Here is a 23,385-nt window from a genome sequence, read left to right as displayed (position 1 = left end):
GAAATAGGTAGCGATAACAGAAATGAAACGTTTACCATAATTGGCTTTGAGTGTTTGGACAGCACGGCGGTGCAGTGGTTACCGCGTGTGCGGCATAATTTTGAGGTCATGAGATCGAACCTCCTAGGTGGAGTTTGCATGTTATCCCCGTTCTTGCGTGGTTTTCTTCCAGGCACTCCGGTTTCCTCCCTCATTTCAAAAACATGCATGTCAGATCAATTGTCCTTAGGTGTGAATGAGCGAGTAAGTTGTCTGTGCCCTGTGACTGGCTGGCAACCAGTTCGAGTTTTACTTGTTTGAAGTCGCTTAACCTCTTGACAAGATTTACTTTACAAGGCTAAGTAAAACAGTCTTACAGTATAACGATACAGTGATCATATTGTGATTTAAAAAAAACAATTACTTGAAAAATACAAAAAGATGACTATCATTCAGCATCTTATATGTACCCTGTCGGTAAATATAAACACGCCCACCTATCTTGAGCTCTGCTGGTGCATTCAAGGTTGTGAGCAAGGAGAACAGTAACGCACTATGATCTAACGACAGAAGAAAGTAATCATGTTCTTTTTTAACGCATTAGTCCAAAAACTGGAAACAACTAACCTGAAAAACATACTGTTAGTGTCTTACACGCCTATTACACCCTACCACCAGAGGGCCCCAAACGGGGTCCGAAGTGTGCCCAATTATCCTGAAACCTTTAAAGCAGGGGTCTCAAACTCAACTGAGCTCGGGACCACTGAAGCTAAGATCCGGGTGAGGTTGGGCCAAATTGGGTTTTCCTGCAAGAAGAGTGCTTATAAAATTCTAAAAGAAAAAAAAAGAATGGAAAATTATTTTTTAAGGAAACAAAAAATAGGACAGAAGAAACAAATAGCCTTAAATACGCTTGCTTCCAGCTCCTGCCTCCCGACATGGGTCCATCATCTTCCACAAACCTTAAAGCATACCCTTATAATAAACTAAAAAATGAGTATTAAGCGATTAATTTTGAATAACACAATCTCCATATGACATGAACACAAAAGCGCAATCCTTTTATTCACACAAAAGATAACACAAATTTATGATACATAAATATGGCCGATGGTGGTCTTAAATCTTGATTTCGGTGCGGAAGGTCTGTGCGTGCTCAAGTTTTGCTGGGTGTCGCCGGGCTCGAACCGTTAGCTTCCCATCGGCGCCCAGTGAGGACGTCACCGTGGTGGGGTCAACATCCTCAGGGAGCTGACACTTGTGGGTGAAGGTGTTCATCACAGAACCATCTTGGGCCAACTGCAGAAAGTTTTAGGGGTAATATTTTCATGTATACATCTATTGGATTATTTTATTTTTGCAGTTTATAAAGTGCTCCGTGAGAGTATTAACCTACATATTTCAGGCTACAAACTCATCGATAAAAAAATATATATATTTTCTAAGAATCGACAACATTGTGGAAAAAAAAAACAAATATATTGAACATTTCATCTTATGCTGACTAATGGAAACATTTAAAAGTATGTGTTTGGCAAAAACATTGGCCCCCTTTTGCTGCAATCACAGCCACAAGTCTTTTTGAGAATGTCTTTATACGTTTTGAACATTTGAAACAGAAATATTTGCCTATACTTCCTTACGAAACAGCTCAAGTTCCCTAAGGTTTGATGGTGATTGTTTGTGCACGGCATTTTTCAGATCTTTCCACAAATACTGTAGAGGATTCAGGTATGGACTTTGGTTAAAAATAAAAAATATAAAGGTGTTAGAATGACCAGGCCAATTAGTTGGAGATTTCGCTTTATGTTAAGAGCCGTTGTCCTGTTGGAAGGTGAACATGTACCCCATTCTCAGGTCTCTTGCAACTCCAACAGATATTCTGCCAGTCACCTGTATTTGGCTCCCGTCAACTTTAAAGATCTTCCCAGTCCCTGCTGAAGTAAAGGAACCCAGTACATCATGCTTTCACGACAATGTTTGACAGTGGGATGGTGTTTTTAAGGGCGATGTGCAGTGTTACTCTTATGCAAAACAGAGCGTTTAGCATTCAGCCCAAAAAGTTTTAGTCTCATCTTAGTTTGGGTTAAAAGTTTAGAGGGATGACCAGGTCTTCGTAGGTTTTCAGTGGTTTTATGCACCCTCCATGTTGGTATTTTTGCTTGCACAGTGCTTTGGAAGATGTGCAAATGTTACAAAATATTCTTGTATCCCATTTCTGCTTTGAACTTTTCCACAACTTTATCCCGAACCTTCCTGGTAGGTTATTTGATCTTCATAATACCTCTTAACTCATCACAAACCAGGTGCGTTGAAACCAGTGCTTCTCAATAATCATCTTTCACACCCCCCCCCCCCCCCCCCCCGGAAGAAGAAATCCTCTCATGCTCGATTGTTTTTATTAAGTGATAACATAATATTGGTAGGAATAAAACACACTGTTTGATATTAATGGTAACACCTCTGTCCCTAAATTTTGTCAGATTTCCGAAGAAGAAAAAAACTCAAGTTTCTTATTAGCGTGATTCGGCTGTAATGTATTTAAGTGACAGTTTCATTCAGTTGGCTTCATGCTTTCTGCTGCATACATTTTTAACACAGCTACCAGATTTCTCTTTGCGCCTCTCTTTCCAAGGTCGCTGTGAAGTGCTTACGGGAGGGCATCCGTGTTAATTTTTTTTTTCATGAGGTCACTTTAGGGCCTGCCACACTTTGCGTTTGTACTTCCTACTTCATGCTTATACTCTGGCTTATTGCACTGTGTGGAGGCTGACGTATTTGTTTATTTATTAGTTGCCCACGCAATTGGCCCTGCTTAGCTTCCCGAAACTAGGCTTTCCTATGGTGGTATGGCCATAAACAGGTGTAATGTAAACAGAACACTGAGAACGCTCTGCCCTTTAATGTAGTACAATTGCATTTTATTCTGGGAAAGTTAAAAAAAAACGTCTCCAAATTTAACACGTCTGTGACCTTCCAAGGGCGGCCCGCCCCACTTTTTGTGAACCACTGATTCAAACTTAGACTTAACAACACACAGGTGCACTTTTTCTGTCATTATTCGTCATTTAGGTTGACATTAAATCATTCAGAAGTTATCCGGGAACTTCTGGAGTCGGTGTTCATAGAGAACAGGATGATTTTTGTTGATTCCTAGAAAATGTTTTCAGTTCTTTAGCTATAGCTTTGAGGCCTGTAAAGACTGGCATTATGACAAAAAGTATTTGGGCGGCCAATACTTTTGATGGGTGCTGTATATAATATATTGTATCATATCTTTCGTTACCTTTTCAGCATGGACTTCGATTTGGTTGTTGGACGTGGTGACAATGACGTCTTCCGGGGAAAAGTCTCGAACGTCCACTGTGAACTGGTAAGAATCCCCAAGTGCTTTGATCTTGCCACTCCCACCTGCAAAAAATACATATGTATTAGGGATTCATGATAGTTTTCTGGCCGAAAATTATCGAATCGATAGCTGCTAAATATGAAATCACAGTTATCAGCCTGATAGAACCACTTCACGCCATCATATAATATTCAATCAGCGTTCACTACTTGTTCGATTCAAAGCATTTATGCTCCTCAGTAGAATGCATTTTGACTTTCTATTGAGGTAGAAGCACAACTTGGTCTTATCTCCTCTCTACCTCTTTAAATTGTGCAGCGAGGCACTGGAGAGCTCAGCATGGCTCATGATGTGTACAGGCGGTTGTAATTGTACAAGCTTCTAAACTTCAGCAAGTACATTAGGTTTTGTTGTGTTGTTCTGTTTTGATGCACTTCTGAATTTGTCTGTGTATGAACGCGTATTTTGAAATTAACTAAGATTGTCAGCTCATTGATTGAGACTGACAGTTGACCAACAAAATGTTATTTTTTGTACAAGGCATACACAGAGTGCACTGCACATATTTTAACGTACTGTACTCCTCATAGCAAATCATCACCGCAATAAATTTTGTTCACATGTGCCATTTCAGGACACCTGTACAGCTCCAATTAGCTAAATGTTACATTTGCGCAATTCAGCATTTGTATACAGTATTTGTTTTTATGTATTATAACTACTATTGTATGCAGCTAAGATAATGCCACTTTTTAATAATAAATGATCTTTATTTCTTGGCCAAGACATGTGTGACATTGGGTATTGCAAAAACAGAAACATATCAATAATCATATGCACTCTCTGAAGTAAACACACACACATACACAAATACAGTATTACAAATTGTATTCCTACTGCACAAGGTGACAGTTTTAATAAAGGGCCATTTATTTAGGCTCAGATGCCGCCAAGCTTCCCTTTCTCTCTTTCTCTCTTTCTCTCTCTCTCTCTCTCTCTCTCTCTCTCTCTCTCTCTCTCCTTCATCTGTCTCGGTTGCTACCCACCCCACCCCTTTTTTTAGATAGTGAGCCACAAAAGCAGGAGCTTTCCGGACCGCACAGTCAAAAACTGCAGTCTGGAATAAGATTGTAGAACGTACACAAAGAACACCCTCCGTAAATGTAATAAAGATTCGAGTGCTCTCCAACTCATGACTATTACTAACGTTACAATGAGCAAAATAATTATGTAGACATGGAGTAAATAGTAGCAGCTCTGTTAACTCCTGAGTCCTTATGCTGATAATATTGAGAATTCCGTGGTAAAAAAGCGTGAGTGATTAAGAGATAGCATAAAAGGTGTAGTTGACTTGTTTTAGGGAAGCACACTCAGGAGGAGACTAATATTATTAGCTCTTATCATAACAATGGTTCGTCAATACTGCATGTGTGTTTGAGAAAGAGAGAGAGCATAAAAAGCACGCTAAAGTGGAAGGCTGGGTAATTAGCATAACATTAGTTCGTCAATCTGGCTCTAAAACAAAAATGCCCACATTTTCCGAATCGTGAGCTCAGTTGAAATTTTGATGAACTTTGGTTTTGAGTTATTTTAAGCCATGTTGTTTTTTCTCGCACTGTTAGTTTTTGGTTTAATGAAAGATTAGTCATGACAGTTGTGTTGAAATTCAAATTTATTTACTGTAAATGGTTTCAGAGAGCTTTTAAACTTTTATTTTAATTCATAAAAAAAAAAAGTTTAATCTTTTTGCATTATTAAAAATTTCTTTCTCTAATTTTAAAGCTTTCACAGAAAATGAATGTTGGCTCAAAATATCAGTTATTGGCCTCCTCTGAATACCGGTAATTTGTTTTTCTATCTTCCTTGAAAAAAACATATTGGTCGATCCTTAGTTATGATGCCAGCTGATGAATCAAGCAAGCATCTGTCAGTGGTGACGTAAGTGTGGACAGTGTCAGCTGTTAGTCCTCTAGCTGGATCTTGACCGTAGTCCACAATGCACGCAAAGTGTGTTTACAACAGTTACTGAGCAACCGTCTAGTTTGGCAGGCGTACTTAAGATAGTTTGTGTGTGAAGTCAGACTGTTGACTGGCCCTTTCCCTCATTCAGGCGCCCATCTGCATCAATTGTGGCGTGCACAAAATCTCGTGGAGTCCGTTTAAAGGTCACATGTGCACATATTCTGTGGTATTGTTTACGACAACATTAAGATTATCAAAGCTGAACAAATATTTGTTATTGTAAAATTTTCCCTTATAACTGGAGTAAGTGTTGCCTTATATTCTTTTTTTTGTACAAATCCAATCATAATAATAATAATAATAATAATAATTTCCTTGTATTGTCATTCTGTGTAACAATGTACACAGAACGAAATGTCGATTGCACCTGACCCGTTGTAGCGAGCCGATGCAGCCGCAGCCAACAGAGGGCGCCGCCGACCACTTTTTAAGTCTTAGGAATGACTCGGCCGGGGCGCGAACCACCGACCTCCCAGTCTCAAAGCGGGCGCCTTACCATCTAGGCTACTGAGCTGGTCATATAATCATTAATTTTGTAAATTTGTTTATTTACCCATCTCATACCCCACAGGGGTCGGGCACCATTTTAACCCAAAGAGCCATAACAGCAAAACATTCTGATTTTTAAGACAAAATTCAGCAAAACTGCCAAACCCTCTTTTCAGACAAAACCCAATTCTTCAAGCACATTTTATTTTTCATTTGTCGTTTGATGATTTGATAAAATGTATGAAATAATAAAAATGCCAGAGCCTGTGTCCCGTATCAACAAATACCACCTTTTACAGTTACTTCAGATCGTTTAGGCTCATTTTGACCTTTATCTTTTATTTTTTTGTAAATAATGGTTTCAAAACGGGGCGGCACGGCGGCTGAGTGGTGAGCGTGTCCGTGGCACAGTTTTGAGGTCATGGGATCAGGTCCAGCTACCAGCCTTCCTGTCCAGAGTTTACATGATCTCCCAGTGCTTGCGTGGGTTTCCTCCGGGCACTCCGGTTTCCTCCCACTTTCCAAAAACATGCATTTCAGGTTAATTGGCCGGTCCGAATTCTCCCTAGGTAGGTGTGAAAAACCGAGTGAGCTGTATTTCCCTGTGTGCCCCTCGACTGGCTGGCAACGAGTTCAGGGTGTCCCCTGCCCACTGCCCAAAGATAGCTGGGATGGGCTCCAGCACCATCGCGACTCTACTGAGGATAAGTGGTGCAGAAAATGAATGGATGGCGTCAAAACAAGATGCAAGCAGAGTTCTTCATAAAAATGTAACAGAAAATAGCAAATGGAAAGTTAATGGATGTATTTCCCTTCATCAAGTTGGGCACGTGTCCGAAAGAGGGGAGCTTGCTGTGTTGCATAGCTCCGCACACCCTTACCGCTTATCCAAATTGTTCTGTGTGCTTTGCTAGCGTTTGTGAGTAATTACGGTTTGTTGTGTGTTTTTATCATAAAGTGTTTCAAAAGTAAACATATGTGATTTAATGAGCTTCCACTCAAAGAATTCTTTAGCAATGTACAATCAAAACGGGGTCCATTGGTGCGACACCTCGACAGTAAAATGTAAGTAAAACTGTGTATTTTATATACTGGACCACAGGCATCGTTGGATTAGTGCCTGCTACACATGCACCAAACATGACCTTGAGTTGACCAAATTTGGAACGCACTGGAGGAACTTGCACAAGTAGCATTTTTTCACTGAGACCTATGTACCCATGGAAAAAGCTGTAATGGCTCGCGAACCTTAGGTTGCTAAACACCTGTACTATCAGATAAATTCATTATGAGCACGTGTGTAAGATTCATAATTTTCTGCTTGTATTGGATATTAACGCTATTGTATTAAGTTTTTCCAGTAAAATAAGAGCAAATGTCACTTAAAATAGGAACTATATGCAGATTATTTAGCTTTTTTTCTTATTTTACAAATTATTCTTGTAAAATTAGAAAACATTTTTAATGAGAAAAACCCATATCTTCAATAATAATGTCTTCTCGGGAAAAGGTATAAGAATTTTTTGTAACTAAAATCAATTAATTTTGCTTGTTTACATTTTTTTTCTTATTTCATCCAAAACACGACAAACTAAGTCATTAAATCAAAAGTTTTAAATGAGCAAATCTGTATCCTACATAATATTGTGGGGCGGCAGTTGCTAAGGAGGTCGAATGTCGTCTTGGGACCAAAGAGGTCGTAGGTTTGGTTCCCAGCTACGTTGAGTTAAATGTTGTTGACGAATCATTGGGCAAGACACTGAACCCCCAAAAAGCAGGTAGGCACCTTGCATAGCTGACTCCACTATCTGTGTGTGTGGGTGTGTGTGTGTGTGTGGGTGTGTGTGTGTGGGTGTGGGTGTGTGTGGGTGTGGGTGTGAAAAAGGCTTAAAGGTAAGTGACCTGCAAATTTTTGAGTCGATCCCAAAAAGTCATTAACTGAACCGTGGCAAGTAGTGGCCCTTGCAGAGTTCAATTTCTAATGGTGATGATACAGAATTCATCATCGCGGCTATGCAGTAGACTTCCAAGATACAGCATTCCCTTCTGATATGTTTTCTGTTTACAGAGAGGAATAAGATGTTTTTTTTTTGGGCCTCTCTTCACAGTATTTTCCCCACTATATGACATCAAATGTTTTTGCATACCCAAAACTAATCAAATTCAACCTTTGTGCTGTTTGTGCGTATAAACGGTATCGTCTCTAAGACGTCATATAAAAAGCAGTTTTGCCATTAGGAAGGTGTCATGAAAACCTCGGTATTGGCTTAACTACCTCCCATAAGCCTTTCTCTCTCTTCACTCAGTAATGAATCTCTGTGAATCATAAATAATGTGCACACATACATACATACATTACTGCATGTTTTTGTAGTGAATCTATTTGATCTGGGTCTCAGACTTGCAATGATGATAAAAGGAAAACCAAAGACATTTAACTCTGGGAACAAAGCTTGCGTTCATCAAGAAACGCACAAAATACCCTCGCTAAATTGCACGTTACGAAGATCGGGACTATTATTATAAATTATACAATAAAATACATATAGAATTAAAAGTACCATCCTGAGGGTGCATGAACATTTCCAAGATAAAATACCACACTTTAATATAACAGATTAAGAGTAGTAGTATAAAAATAAGTAGTATTAAAAAAAAAAAAATTAAAAACTGAAAAGAGGAGGCGATTTAAGCAAGGAAATCTTCTAGGGGCAAGACAATGTTTGCAAGTGGAAGTTTTAAATTGAGTTTTAATCTGAAACTGCTGCTTCCTTCCCGTCTGCACTCACCTGCTACTCTGCTCCACCAGCTAAAGTCGCGTTACACGAAATGTTTGCAAAATGTATTTTTTTTTCTTAAGATCAGTGTTGAGAATATCGCAGTTGTAAATAAAACTGATGTGTAACAGCTATATTTTTTTCAATATGGAATATTCTGACTAATAATTTACAACAATGTAATCAAGGTCATTCATTTTTCGCCGTTAAAACGATGTTACCGTTACTGAAGGTCAAAATCTTTGTGTTATGTCCGTTACTGTGCGTTTACATACAATTTTGTGAGTATTTACACACGTTTTATGTGTTATGTACATTTTACGCGTTTGCATACGGTTTTGTGTGTGTTTATGTTCGTTTAGGTGTATTTTTACAAACGTTTTAAGTGTTTACGTACATTTTGTTTGCTTACGTAAGTTTTTGTGCGTGTTTATGTAAATGCTAATTATTGTTTTATTACATTGCTTATTTTTGTTGAATTTCAAGTGCAGGATAAATCTGTTGCTGGTGTGCTGCAATAAATATTCCAAGGTTCCATAACACAACTACCTGTCTGTTCTAATCTATTTAACCGACTCGAATACTGCTCAGAAAATATCAAACTATTTGATCTACAACTTTTTTTTTTTTGCAACGGAAATAGTTACTTTCCCTAGAAACTAGATACTTTTCCTACTATAATTTCAGTTACTAACCCAGTTACTTTTTAGGAGAAATAGTGAGTAACTGTAACTACTTTTTGTAAGTAACGTGCCCAACACTGCTTCTGCTATACGATTTTGTTACTTTTATGATTTCATATTTGGTACCGGGGAAGGGTACTCGTTACCATTTTGTTTCTTTCCCAATTTGTCAATTTCACTTTGCGATCCCCACCTCTGAACAGATTCAGGTGGTATCCCGGCCATTTAAAAGATTCCCAGAGGAAATGAATGAAAATATTCCTCTTACTCCATGAAGCTTCCCAGGGTTTCCGCCTGCATTGAGCGAAGCTTGCATCAGTTTTGCATCTTTCCCATTCTAAATGAGGATAAAGCTGGAAATCCCCACCGACTTACTGGAGAATCCTAGGTTTTCTCCCCCTGGCCTCATGAAGGATCCAAAGTCCTCGGAAAACATCCCTTGCTTCTTTTCCATACAGGGTTTCGCCGAGGAGGACGAGGATGAGGTTTGATGGAAACTCCGCTCCGATCGGAAAGCAGAAGAGTTGCTGGAGCTCATGGATGGTGCAGGGGGAGGCGGCAACGTAGGCTGGGTGGAGACTCACTTCTTTTGCCACACCTTCAACAAAACACAACTTTGCATTTGTTTATTTATATTTTATCTTATTGTGATTTGTGTCGGTAAGGTCAAAGCATCTTGCACTTATATTCTGACTCTTTGGCAGGCCCTCCCCCTTTTATAAACAGTGTGTGTCCTTGTGTGGATAAGTGCACGTGTGTGATAATGGATTATTTTTAGAAGCACACGCCACCCGGCAACGGGAAGGCCAGTGTAGAATATTTCACGCCGAGTGTCTATCTGACAGTTGCCATTCCTGCCGCGAAGTCCTGGAAATAGATTCTCGATTCTGTATATGTTGCAGGGTTTGTAACTCAAAAACACTGCTATCATGAATCACCGTTTGGCTTTTTATTTGAAAGATAATAGGTGGTAATTAGTTGCTGAAGAATAACAAGTATTTAATTGGGGGATGTGTTATAATAGATTACTAATGGCTGAATAATATGTAACGATTCAAGGCGTGATTAAAAAAAACACCCTGATAATTAGGCCTTTGTATTGTATTTTGTTTGTTTTTATCTTTTCAATCATGTTACAACAAACATTACATGACAAAATGAACAAATAACCTCATAAGAAACAAGGGATGACAGTTTAAAGCCAAAGGCTTGTAAATGAAATGAAATGATCTGCATATATGTAGCGCTTTTCAAGTCAATGACTTCCCAAAGCGCTTTACAATGTGCTTCACCTTTTCCAATAGCGGCCGTGCTGCCATGTAAGGTGCAAATCTGCTTATTGGGGGCATTAGGGGTTCAGTGTCTTACCCAAGGACACTTCGACATGTAACACGGAGGAGCAGGGATTCGAACTGCTATCTCTCGATCCCAAGACGAGCGTTCTACCTCCTGAGCTAGATCCGTCCCCAAAATAACTTCAGAAGCTTCTTTTATCAATCATATAAACAAAAGATCATATCTTAGATCATCGTAACAATCATTTGTCATCCCATTTAAAAACGATCACACATTTTTAATCACAATATAAAAAGTATTTTACAATTTCTGAGATTTGTTTTGTTTTTTTCCTTTTTTTTCACATCATTCTCTTACCTATCTCTTTAACAACAATATAATGTGTGAAACTTAAGGCAATTTGGCATTTTCTCATCTTGTTTCTCCTTTTTCTTGCCTTAACCCTAAATTAATCAGGGGTCAGCTCCCACACGTGCGACTGTGTACAGGACATGAAGCAACGACGGTTCCACCCAACCAATGTGTCGGGAGTTATTAGATGCAGAACGCTCAAATTCCAACCCCGAATGCCAAGCACCAACTAGGGAGGCGATGGGTACCAATAATGTAGGTCTCAGGCATGATTTGGCTAAGGCGTGAACCAGGGACCCACTGGTTTTGGCCATCAAGCAAGTGTAATTTGGCATTTTCTCATGATTTTAAAATAAGAGCAGGTGACGAGGGCCCGGCGAGTCTAAGTGGTAGCCTGTGCCAAGCTCCCACATCCATTGCTTTTTTGCAGCTCAGACTAGGTCAGCTTGATCAAGGCGTTGTGGATGTCTGTTCAGCGAGGTGAGGGGCCAAGATCTCGATCTTGCCATAATACCTTGCTGTAATATTGAATTACCTGACACTACCTGTTAGGAAGATTCCAGGTAATTTTGGTCCTCATTATAATATACCGTATTTCCCGCACCATATGGTGTAGCTTTCATTCGTGAGGCGTACCTGACTACAAAGTGCATGGAATTAGAACTACAGTAAGAGTTAGGGTAACATAAAAACGTAACACATTTAAACTACAATATTTTACTCTATAGAACATACATTTACATTACAAAATATGGTTCAACCTCTAAAATCAATTAATTCAAAATGGATTCCTCACTAAACAATATCCCCCTTTTCGCCAGTTAGGCAGCTAGTAAACGGCGTCCCAAATAACCAGACTTATTTTCTTTAGTTGCTGTTTATTCTGACAATGGCCTCAACCATAGCCCTTAAAATGCCACCGTAAAACAAAAAAAAAAACAACTTAAAAACAAAATACAAAAGGCCCACCCATTTACATTCGTTACCATAAATAAAAATCTTCATTGAAGTAATTACAATGTGTTTCAAACTTTATATAATGACATCAAGGTGCCCCTACATGGAAATCATGCAGGAATAAAAAAAATATGATAAACATAGAATTAAAAATCTTCATGTTCCTAAATGTATGTTTCTCTTGCAGGACTCCTTAATTGACATCATGTAAGATTTTCTCTCTTCCTGACAACCATGACAATCCTGGACAAGCATAAGCGGCGAGAAGGTCGGAACATATTTGATCCCTGAGGCAAAGTTGCAAGCCAAACAAAGACGGAAAGAATGCGCCGCAAAACAAAGCTGTCCATGACCACTTAGGCCTGTCATGCTTTTCGTCTATTAATGTCAGCCGCTAACTATTGACATCTGGTTGATGTCATCCTAAATTTTCAAATACGATTTTATGACTTCATTGAAGTCTTTGATAATGTGTGCCCAGGTGCTGTTAAAGTGTATGACATAGCGAACGCTTATAGTATAACACTACATCATTTATTAAAATAAAAGACTATTGACTCAAATGATAAGCAAAAACACATGTACTACCTCAGTGTTTTTCAACCATTGTTTTGAGATCTTGTCAAGTGTGCTTTGGGAAATTATCCAATTTGTGTGCCTGTGCGGTAAGGCTGCATGAATAACCGTAATCTAAATGATATTGCGATGTAGCGCCACAACCATGTCCTGCGGGCAGACACAATCTGCTCTGGGATGAACACAAGAAAATAGCAACATCCAACCAGGAGTACAATTGCCTTTGTCCAAGCAGGAGAGAAACCTCAACCCTCCAAGAGGACTCAGGGGGGCTTGCTCACAACTGGCAGCTCCTGGTGGACATAGGGAAGCAGTTGCAATTCATGATCATAAACAATTCTCTCTGTCCTTTTGGTATACAGATTGTTGTTAAAAGTGTTGGGGTTCGACCTGACAAGGGCCCGCTGTGAGCCAATTGAGGTGGTCAGGGGCTTTGAAGGCAGGTCCTTACACCATGTCCTCGGGCACATAAAACGTATATAAATAAACACAAAAACATACATAAACACGCATCAAAACGTGCGTAAACACACAAAACGTACGTAAACAGAGGAGATCATTTCTTCCTCATGCCATGAGGCTTTTTAACTCCACCAAGGGGAGTAAAAGCCCACATTAAACCCCACCCCTACATTGCATATTACCCTATTTTTATTACAGTGTTTATTTTCCGTTGCACTATTTAAATACTCTATATCAACACTTTATATGGGGTATTTTTGTCTTCTATATCTTTTATTTTATCTTATTTTTCAACACAAGGATACTGCTGGAAGTGTGAATTTCCATTGGGGATGAGTAAAGTATCTATCTATCTATCTATCTCTCTAAACACATAAAATTCATATAAATACACACAAAAAAATACATAAAACATGCATAAACATAAGTAAACATGTGCAACGTATTTAAACACAGAGCAGCTGAAACGGGCACACGAGCGCTGTGGAATGTACACAAACAAACGCCCATTCAAATAATTTCCAATGAGAGCAGCTGGATTATTGGATTGGATTCAGCCTTATAATTTCATCACTTTCTCTTCTTTCTAACCGACCTTTTCTTACTAGACAAATTCAATATGAATTAAAAGCAAAATATGACTTTATTGGAGATGATTTGTTCCTAAAAATTACAAGTTATGAATGATAAAATAAAATTATCTGCAAATGGCTTGATTATTATTATAGACTCAGTAGTAGTAGAAGTTGAATACCTGCATGTATTCATGTATTAAATAATAAATTAATCAATTTATATTTTGTGACTCGTTTTTAAATCGATTTACTTTTTAGAATTCCCCTCATATGTGAACCTTAAAGAGAGAGTGTGTAGTATTTAATGCCTCCTAGTGGTGCAAAAAAACTTTCATTTACTAAAAAGAAAAACATTGAATACTCGGCAAAATTACCTGAACTATCATACAAATGTCAAATGAGAAATTTGTATTTCTTTCAAATGGAATCCCTACTTAAGGTCACCGCCATGTTTGTCTGGCACCTTGCTGCCACGCTGTGCTCTTGGGACTCATTTTCGTTTGAGCTAGACAATACAGTGCTATCTATCCATCAATCCATTCATTTCTTCCCCTTATCCGGGGTCGGGTCGCAGGGGTAGCAGCCTTAAAAGGGAAGCCCAGACGTCCCTATACCCAGCCACCTCCTCCAGCTCATCCGACGGGATCCCGAGGCGTTCCAAAGCCAGCCGAGAGACATAGTTTCTCCAGGGTGTCCAGGGTCGCCCCCGGGGCATCCTGCCAGTGGGACATGCCCGGAATACCTCCCGAGGGAAGCGTCCAGGAGGCATCCTTATCAGATGCCCGAGCCACCTCAACAGCATCCTCTCAAAGCGGAGGAGCAGTCCCTCCCGGATGACTGAGCTTCTCACCTTATCTCTAAGGGAAAACCCAGACACCCTGCGGAGGAAACTCATTTCGGCCACTTGTATGCGGGATCGTGTTATTTCAGTCATGACCCAAAGTTCATGACCATAAGTGAGGGAAGGAACTTTGATTGACCGGTAGATCGAGAGCTTTGCCTTTCGGCTCAGCTCTCTCTTCACCACGATGGACTAGTACAGAGTCCGAATGACGGCAGACGCTGCACTGACCCGTCTGTCGATCCCCCGTTCCATCCTACCCTCACCCGTGAACAAGACCCAAAGATACTTGAACTCCTCCACTTGGGGCAAGATCTCATCCCCAACCAGGAGGGAGCATGCCACCCTTTTCCGGCTGAGTACCATGGTCTCGGATTTAGAGGTGCTGATCCTCATCCCGGCCGCTTCACATTCGGCTGCAAATTGCTCCAGCGAGAGCTGAAAATCACGGCCTGAGGAAGCCAACAGCACCACGTCATCTGCAAAAAAGCAGTGACGCAATGCTGAGGCCCCCAAACCGGACTCCATCCCCACCAAGGCTGCGCCTAGAAATTCTATTCCATAAAAGTTATGAACAGAATCGGTGACAAAGGGCAGCCATGGCGGAGTCCAACCCTCACCGGGAACGAATCCGACTTACTGCTGGCAATGCGGACAAGACTCTAGCACCGGGCATACAGGGACCGCACTGCCCGGATAAGACTGTGCGGTACTCCATACTCCCAAAGCACCCCCACAGCGCCTCCCGAGGAACAGGGTCGAATGCCTTCTCCAAGTCCACAAAACACATGTAGACCGGACAGGCAAACTTCCATGCAATGCACTTCCGGTGTTCCACGGCCAGGACGAATACCACACTGTTCCTACTGAATCGGAGATTCGACCTCCTGGTGAACCCCCCTCTCCAGTACCCCTGAATAGACCTTACCAGGGAGGCTGAGAACTGTGATTCCCCTGTAGTTGGAACACAATCTCCGGTCCCCCTTCTTAAAGACGGGAACCACCACCCCAGTCTGCCAGTCCAGAGGTACTCTCCCCGATGTCCACGCAATATTGCAGAGGCGTGTCAACCATGACACGCCCACAACATCCAGAGCCTTAAAGAACTCCGGGCGGATCCTATCAACCCCTGCCACCGAGGAGCATTTTGACCACCTCTGTGACCTCAACCCCTGAGATACAAGAGCCCAACTCGGAGTCCTGCCCAGAGGAAGACGTGTCGGTGGGATTGAGGAGGTCTTCGGAGTACTCCGCCCACCGATTCACAACGTCCCGGATGGAGGTCAGCAGCGCCCCATCGCCACTACACACACTGTCGATGGCACACCGCTTACCCCCCTAAGACGCCGAATGGTGGACCAGAATTTCCTTGAAGCCGCTCGGAAGTCTGCTTCCATGGCCTCGCCAAACTCTTCCCATGCCCGAGTTTTTGCCTTGGCAACCATCGAAGCCGCATCCCACTTGGCCAGCCGGTACCTGCTAGCCACTGCCAGAGTCCTGTAGGCCAGGAAGGCCCGATAAGAGTCTTTCTTCAGCTTGACGGCATCCCTCACCGCCGGTGACCACCAACGGGTCTGAGGTTTGCCGCCGCGGCAGGCACCGACTGCCTTACAGCCACAGCTCCGATCAGCCACCTCGACAATGGAGGCGCGGAACATGGTCCACTCAGACTCGATGTCCCCCGCCTCCCTCGGGACATGGGCAAAGTTCTGCTGGAGGTGTGAATTGAAACTTCTTCTGACAGGAGATTCTGCTAACCATTCCCAACAGACCCTCACACTACGCTTGGGTCTGCCGGGTCGGACTGGCATTCTTTCCCCACCATCGGAGCCAACTCACCACCAGGTGGTGATCAGTTGACAGCTCCACCCCTCTCTTCACCCGAGTGGCCAGAACATGCGGCCGCAGGTCCGACGAAACGACGACAAAGTCGATCATCGAACTACGGCCTAGGGTGTCCTGGTGCTGCACATATGGACACCCTTATGTCTGAACATGGTGTTCGTTATGGACAAACCATGATGGCCACAGAAGTCCAATAACGAAACACCACTCAGGTTTAGGTCACGGGGGCCGTTCTTCCCAATCACGACCCTCCAGGTCTCACTGTCATTGCCCACGTGAGCTTTGAAGTCTCCCAGCAGTACGAGGGAGTCCCCAGAGGGCGCGCTCTCAAGCACACCCTCCAAGGACTCCAAGAAGGGTGGGTACTCTGAACTGCTATTTGGTACATAAGCACAAACAACGGTCAGGACCCGTCCCCCCACCCAAAGGAGGAGGGAGGCTACGCTCTCGTCTACCGGGGTGAACCCCAACGTACAAGTGCTGAGCCATGGAGCAACTAATATGCCCACACCGGTTCTGTGCCTCCCACCACCGGCAACTCCAGAGTGGAAGAGACTCCAACCCCTCTCGAGAGGACTGGTACCAGTGCTATCTAGAGGTCAAATATTACACACTGGTGCTAAAAAAAGCCAGAATTCTTCAACTTTTAGCACATTACTTTGCATATTTTAATTATTTCTAAATTACTTTTTATATTAGATATTAAAAAATAAAAAAATACTGTAACTGGTAACACAAAAAAATATATAATAAAGTGTGCATAATTATCAGATTTGGCAAGATTTTTCCAATTTTAAAACGTTTTGTGCTGATATGACTAATTAAGAATACTTAAAATGATAAAATATCATTTGGTATATCAGACATCTTTTTTTATTTCAAGTACCGTATTTTAAGGACTATAAGGTGCACCTAAAAACCCCAAAATGACAAAAAAATTTAAAGTGCGCCTTATAATCCGGTGCGCCATATGTACTAGAAAATACGGTGGCTAAATATGAAAATGCAAAATGACAATCAAATAATACTGCATGCAGTAACTGGTCTGAATTTGGGAAACATAAACAGTGGTCTTCAGGAGCTCTTTTGTGGTTTGTTGATATGGTAAAACGACCAGTGTGGCTTCTTAATGGGAAATATTTCCAAAAAGACTATTTTTTAATGTAAAATTATAATTTGTTGCTTTTTTGTTTTTTCCTATTTGACTACAAAAACTTTTGGATTTGTTTCATTCAGTTCATTGGTGACATTTTTGCTTGTTTATTCTTAGCTTTTACAAATACAGTAATCCCTTGGTTACCGTGGTAAATGGAGACCAGACCCCCCGCGAAATATGAAAATCTACGCAGTAGCATCGCCAAGCCCCCAAGGGACAAACTTCTCTCTGTCATTACTGACAGAGAGTGTACGATTATAACAAAATAACAACTATAAATGATAATGATCAAAGAACAAAGAATTAAAGTTGAATGAATGGTCTTTATTATTATCCAAAAGCACAATGAATTTGGAGGGCTTCTCCATTCAGAATAAGAAAGCGATTTAGAAAGCATATAGCTAGCTGCATGCTAGCATCAGGTAACCTCGACTTCAGGCGAGTCTCTGCGATGATTAAAAACAACAGTCCCAAACCTAGCGGTTTCCCACAAGTAGTATCTTCAGGTCATTCGTTTCATGGGTAATGAATCCGGCATTAGGGGGATACAGGCTTGGCAGGGGTGGCTTAAGGGAGTTGTTAGCCTAGCAGTAGCAGTAGGCCGAAATTTCAGCCTTGCTATTGCCTATTACCTCTCGTCAGACCACCTGAGTTGCTTCCTGGTCCCGATAACAATCCGCAGCTAACCCGCTGGTGATTATAATCACTCTGTGCTCTTCTGACCTTCCTCAAAGTCTGACTTAATTAATAAATTTATTTTCGATGTAATGAGCCGCTAAAGCTACTATCTGGCGCTATGCTTCCCAGTTTGTTTTGGGTGAACACATTGACTTGTGCACCCGCTGTTTGATTAACACCACCACCCTATCACAGTCGTGTACACTGACAGTCACAACACGCACCCAACCCACAAAGCCCTTCCTAACCTGTTCCCATGATAGCATTTGCTGTCTGCAGAACACAATGCAAGGTGGGTTGATATCAATGACAATAAAGACAATTCAATTCAAAATCCGCGAAGCAGTGAACCAGCGATAACCAAAGTGCGAATTAGCGATGGGTCTATATATATATATATATATATATATATATATATATATATATATATATATATATATATATATATATATTAAATAAACCAATCATATTTCACATTATATTTTGTCTATCATCTGATTGGTTGATCCCAGCAAGCCAAGGTCACACTTCCTGCCATTGGGTTGAATTATTGCTAATCAAAAATCAACTCCTCTTTCACAAGCGTTTCCATGGAGACAAGTTTATAAATTCGGTGTATCTGTGTGACTGCAGGCCTCATATCTCAAAAATAGCGCAAGTGCTAATTGGAAGAGCGAAGTAGAAGGTGAAATTGAAAAATTACAAGAGTAACTACATTCTTGCCTCAGGAAGTGCTCATGCGCCTTTGTGCGTGCAATAGGGGTCAGGAAACACATTCATATATTTGCACTCTCCTCAAAGGGAGGTTGACTTTGAAATTGAGGTTTGAAGTCAAGGTAATCATTAAGTCATCTTAAATGCAGAATATTTAGTTATGCATGTATGAACCTGTGACGGCTCAGAATACAACAAAATGAAAATTTAGAACCGAAAGAGTAAAACATTTGGCCGGAGTAGCAAAACACCATGACAGATGAATACATAAATAAAAAAAATAATAATTGAAACCATAATTTTGCACTGACCCGCTGTTTAGTTAAAACTATAGTAGACACTGGAAATAGGGAGAGAAGACATGAATTAATTTTTAACTTGCGCACAGGACAGGGAAAGAAGCTTTCAGATAAGGAATTTTCATCCCCGTTCCAAGCAGCTAAGTGAATGGCCAATAGTGACAATGATATAATAGTCAAAACAATGAACAGCAGTGCACAATAATAGTCAAAATAAGGAACTTGCAGCCACTGAAGGAGTCCAATATTAAAAACAGAATAAACTTTTCATACGCTCTAAAGGCATAACATAAAATCATAAATGACTGGCAAATCTCTATATCAAAATTTTATCATATTCTCAATAGACAACAAAAATAAAGCCAAGTGTTTCAAAATAAAAAAAATCCTTGTCAGACAAGGCAACAGAAATAGTAAAACTGCTGAAAGATATAAAAAGCAAGTTGACAAGTTCATTATAAACAGAAAAGCGGGAGTAAGGAGGAATTGGTGATGATGATGATGCAGCGGTTGATGCAGTCTAACGCGATAGTCTCACTTGCATATTCGCTAAAGCAAATCATAGTAAATTAATTTATCTTTGCACATAGCTTGGCAATAGAAAATCAATTTCTTGGATAAACAAATTAAGTGTTACATACAAAGTACACTGGAGATACTTTGCCCTGTATTGTTAGCATGTAAACGTAGGCCAAAGTCCTGCTAGCGGCTAACAAAAACAGGGAAGCAAAAGGACACCCACTTATTTAGAAACTGTGTTTTTGGTAAAAGGTTGGCAGGGCTACCTTTCTGTGTGCAAAATGGAAACTAACCAGTCACGTGGTAATGCGCTAACTTCGCCCCAAATAAAAGCCAGCTTCTCATGGCCCGCCTCACTTTAAACGTGACTTAATCACAACATCGTTCTTTCAGATGACTTTTTTCGGTTTCTTCTTTCTTTTTTAAGAAACTGAAACTTTTGATCATTTATGCCTTGGAAAATCTGGTCCACCTCTCTTGACAACACAATTTTATCTTATTTAATTTGAGTGGATTTTTTTCTTACAGAATAAGGTAGATTTCTCTTACCAATATGTTCTAAAGCCAGCCCACAAAATTGTGTTCTGCCCCCTGTCAGTAAATCATTGTCCACTTGTATCTTATTATAGGCAGGTAGTATTTTTTTCCTCCATTGAGTTCATCATAGCTGCTCGCCCACCAGCTGCGTTTTTTTAGGTAAGTCTGTCACTTTTGGATTTTAGCAAAAAATGCAACAGTGTGCGGTTATACAGGGAAAATATAAGCGGGACTTTTTTGATGGCAATTAAAGGATTTTTAGAGTGGCGAATTACACGTTTCAGTGATAGTCTGATCTAATACACCACGAAAAAAACACACACAATAGCCCTTCTTTCTTTAAACCTTAACTGTAAAATACCCTTATTTATAGCAAAATAAAAAAATAATACTTATCACAATTAGTAATTCTTGAGTAATAATTGTAATCCTGTTAAGAAATACTATACATTTGATACCACAAAAAGTATCTGCCAAACTTTTTATTTATTTTTGAAACACATTTTTAACCTAAAATATAATACAAATAAATAATTAGGGAAATGTATAAATAAAAAAAACACAGCCAAAAGGATGAAACGGCTTGGCTTTAATTCAATGGAACAGTGGGTATTATTCAATGGCTCATAGTGGTACAAAATATTTTATTCAGTAAAAAAAAAAAACATTGATTTGAAAAGTAGTCAAAATTGCACAAACTATCAGTTCTTTATTAAAAAAAAATCAGGTTGAGAATTTCTTTTTTTTTTTTACATAATGGAATCCCAACCTAGAGGTCGCCGCCATGTTTGTCTGCCGTCTTGTTTCATGCTGTGGCACTTATTTGTGGGACAGCAGTGCCACCTAGTGGTCAAATATTATACACTGGGGCTTTAAGAAAAGAATAATATGCAAGTGAACCAAATTGAATATGTTCTTGTGGAAGATTTTAATCTTTTTACAGTGTCGCTTGTTAGATTACTAACGCACACATTTTAAAGGCAGCATGAAGTTTCCAGGTGAAAGAAGAAATTAAAGCGAGGCGCTGCTCCTTGTTCATCCCCCAAAACCTCACAGACGCTTCCGTGTCTTCATCAAAGGTTTGACATTAGACTCTGACTTTTGCATCAAATACATTTGACATTTGCACTATGAATATTATTCAGCTTCATTTTCACTTCAACATCTTGCTGGTGTTTGGATGTTCGTCAATTATAAAGCATGCAGTGACAGTAGACATTTTAAACCTTGCTAAAACGAGCTTAAGTTACGCCAGATTCAAATGTATACAATTTTAATGAGAGGACTGTACGAATGTCATCGTATTTTCTTAATAAATGACAAAGGTTTTGGATTCCCTTAAACAATCTACTAATTCAGGGGTAGGTTCCCCAAAATATTGAAAGAGCCATAATGGACCCAAAATAACATAAAACAAATATGTCTGGGACCAAAAAAAAATTACAAGCCTTTTATAAGCCTTATAATCAATGCTACGTATCTATCTATATTGGCTGTATTGGCCTGCTATCAAAATGACTGCTGGATGCAGCGCTTCCACTCAAAAATGATGAACCACGTGACGACTCGGTCGTAGGCTACTGCTTCAAGTTTAGCCCCATTACAATTTTAGTGTAGAATGTAATGTAATTTTTTCTCTTTTTGGGGGGTTTGGGTTGGCATTTGGACTGTATTTGAAACGGTCCTTTTCTTAATGTAATGAAAAAATAACTCTAATTCAGTATGTTTCGTTGCTTTGACAAAATTAAAGAAATGCAATATAGGAGTCTATCACATCACCCATCTCATCACAGGCAATTAAGTATTCTGGCGCTACTGTACTTTGAGTGATATAACATTTGTCAAGGTTCAGAGCATTGTTTGAGAACAGGTTACGACAATAAGATGGACAAACAATAAACATCTCGTTTTTTTTCCTGAGTTAAGGGGCAACATTTTTTGTGACATCTATCTTTGTATCTTAGTAAGGCAGGCCTCCAAATCCTACAACTTAACAGAGTGATTGCCTCCCGTGGCATATAAAGTTGAGTGTCAGCTAAAAACTAATATTATACTTGCAGATAATATCACCAAGCGGAGTATATAAATACTAAAAGAGCTAAGAACGGTTCTAAGCTTGGGAATTAAGTGGTCATTTTTCGTCCTCCATTCCGGTTTATAGATGCAAATCTTTAACATCTTTGAAATTTACAAACACTCGTCCTCAAGCCCATCGTATATAGTCTGTCATTTTTTCATAACTTACACAAACTATGCTTGAAATAATATGCAGGAAATGGTAGAATGCAGATGTCACATGTGTATTCTGATCTCATTGGCTAAAAACACGTAAAAAAAATCCCAATGACGATAACTTCTTACTACCCTTAAGGGTAAAGAAGTGTACAGTACTCCAGCCGCTAGTGGTAGAAATATGATGTTGCGCTCCCTAAAATTGTGAATTTAATCTCTGAGTAGATATACTCATGAAAAGAACCTCACCCAAAGGCCATACGTTCCCGAATATGTCACAGACCTGAATGGAAGCAGGACTCAATTGCATACGTTTCTCAGTTTTCATTGAAAAGAGAGGGAGAGTAAGGCTTGCTTGCTTGCTTGATCCGAGGACTGACAGAAAACGGGAGCTAGCGAGGTGGGAGTGACACTTCCGTGTCGGACAAAGTCAGGTGGGAATGGTAAGTCGTTTGGCCGGGGCTGGAGATCAAGGCGATGTCAAGTTCCTAATCGGGGTCGTAGGCAGGAGGCAGGCAGGAAACGAAGCAAAACGGGTCAGGTAACAGGGGCAGGCAGAACCGGCGTAGTCAGGTCCAGAAACGGGTCAAAACGGAGATCAGGCAGGAGACAGGTTTTTACAGGGACGGAGTCGGACGGGAACGCTTACTGAGTGAAACACAACAACTTGCAGCGATCTGACAAAGTCTGAACTAAAGCTTAAGAAGGGTGTGGCCACCAATCAGCTTGTCCGGGGCTGTTGGTGCCCATCAAGCCGCCGCAGGTGTTCCCAATTGGCAATTATGACAGAATACTGATATACAGTATAACTGCGGAATATTTTGAAAACATTTTTAGTGGCTGCCCATGAAATTAATACAAATGCTTTGTTGAAAATCAACTTTAATACTACAGGTTACCTTCTGAACTATCACGTTGCCTGCAAAAGGTGTGCGGACTGGAATGGTACGTTTATGCGGCTCTCTGAATGCTGAGCTCTCTTCTCAGCTTCCTCATGGACCTGAGTGTGCAAAAGCTTTTGGCAGGTACACAAACACGCGGTGATTTG

At 40.4% G+C, this 23,385-nt stretch overlaps 3 protein-coding genes and 1 long non-coding RNA gene across 4 annotated transcripts in view; 2 read left to right on the top strand and 2 right to left on the bottom strand.

Annotated features, from left to right (window-relative positions):
- The window catches only part of LOC148370476 (zinc finger BED domain-containing protein 4-like), a 214,916-nt gene that overhangs the window by 53,280 nt on the left and 138,251 nt on the right, over positions 1-23,385 (bottom strand). The window lies entirely within an intron of this gene.
- hspb7 (heat shock protein family B (small) member 7) lies at positions 1,020-9,970 on the bottom strand. The gene is made up of 3 exons (XM_088330133.1): positions 9,675-9,970; positions 3,266-3,390; positions 1,020-1,278 (listed from the first exon to the last, which is right to left on the bottom strand). The coding sequence occupies exons 1-3, from the start codon at positions 9,835-9,837 to the stop codon at positions 1,099-1,101; spliced, it is 468 nt and encodes a 155-aa protein (XP_088186259.1). The 5' UTR covers positions 9,838-9,970; the 3' UTR covers positions 1,020-1,098.
- On the top strand, positions 3,089-10,006 carry LOC148370481 (uncharacterized). Its single transcript, XR_015849913.1, has 3 exons — positions 3,089-3,199; positions 3,274-3,352; positions 9,758-10,006. It is a non-coding gene; the product is annotated as an uncharacterized LOC148370481 (long non-coding RNA).
- clcnk (chloride voltage-gated channel K) overlaps positions 14,246-23,385 on the top strand; it is a 44,320-nt gene continuing 35,180 nt past the window's right edge. Inside the window, 3 exon segments of the mRNA XM_088329844.1 lie at positions 14,246-14,338; positions 21,127-21,205; positions 23,252-23,362. Of these exon segments, the coding sequence (XP_088185970.1) occupies positions 14,246-14,338; positions 21,127-21,205; positions 23,252-23,362 (283 nt within the window).

This window comes from Urocampus carinirostris, chromosome 3, assembly GCF_059441175.1.
Source record: "Urocampus carinirostris isolate Australia breed hairy pipefish chromosome 3, RoL_Ucar_1.0, whole genome shotgun sequence".
NCBI classification, from domain to species: Eukaryota; Metazoa; Chordata; class Actinopteri; order Syngnathiformes; family Syngnathidae; genus Urocampus; species Urocampus carinirostris.
The sequence above is the reverse complement of the archived record's forward strand: the minus strand, read 5'-3'. Positions and strand labels throughout refer to the sequence as shown.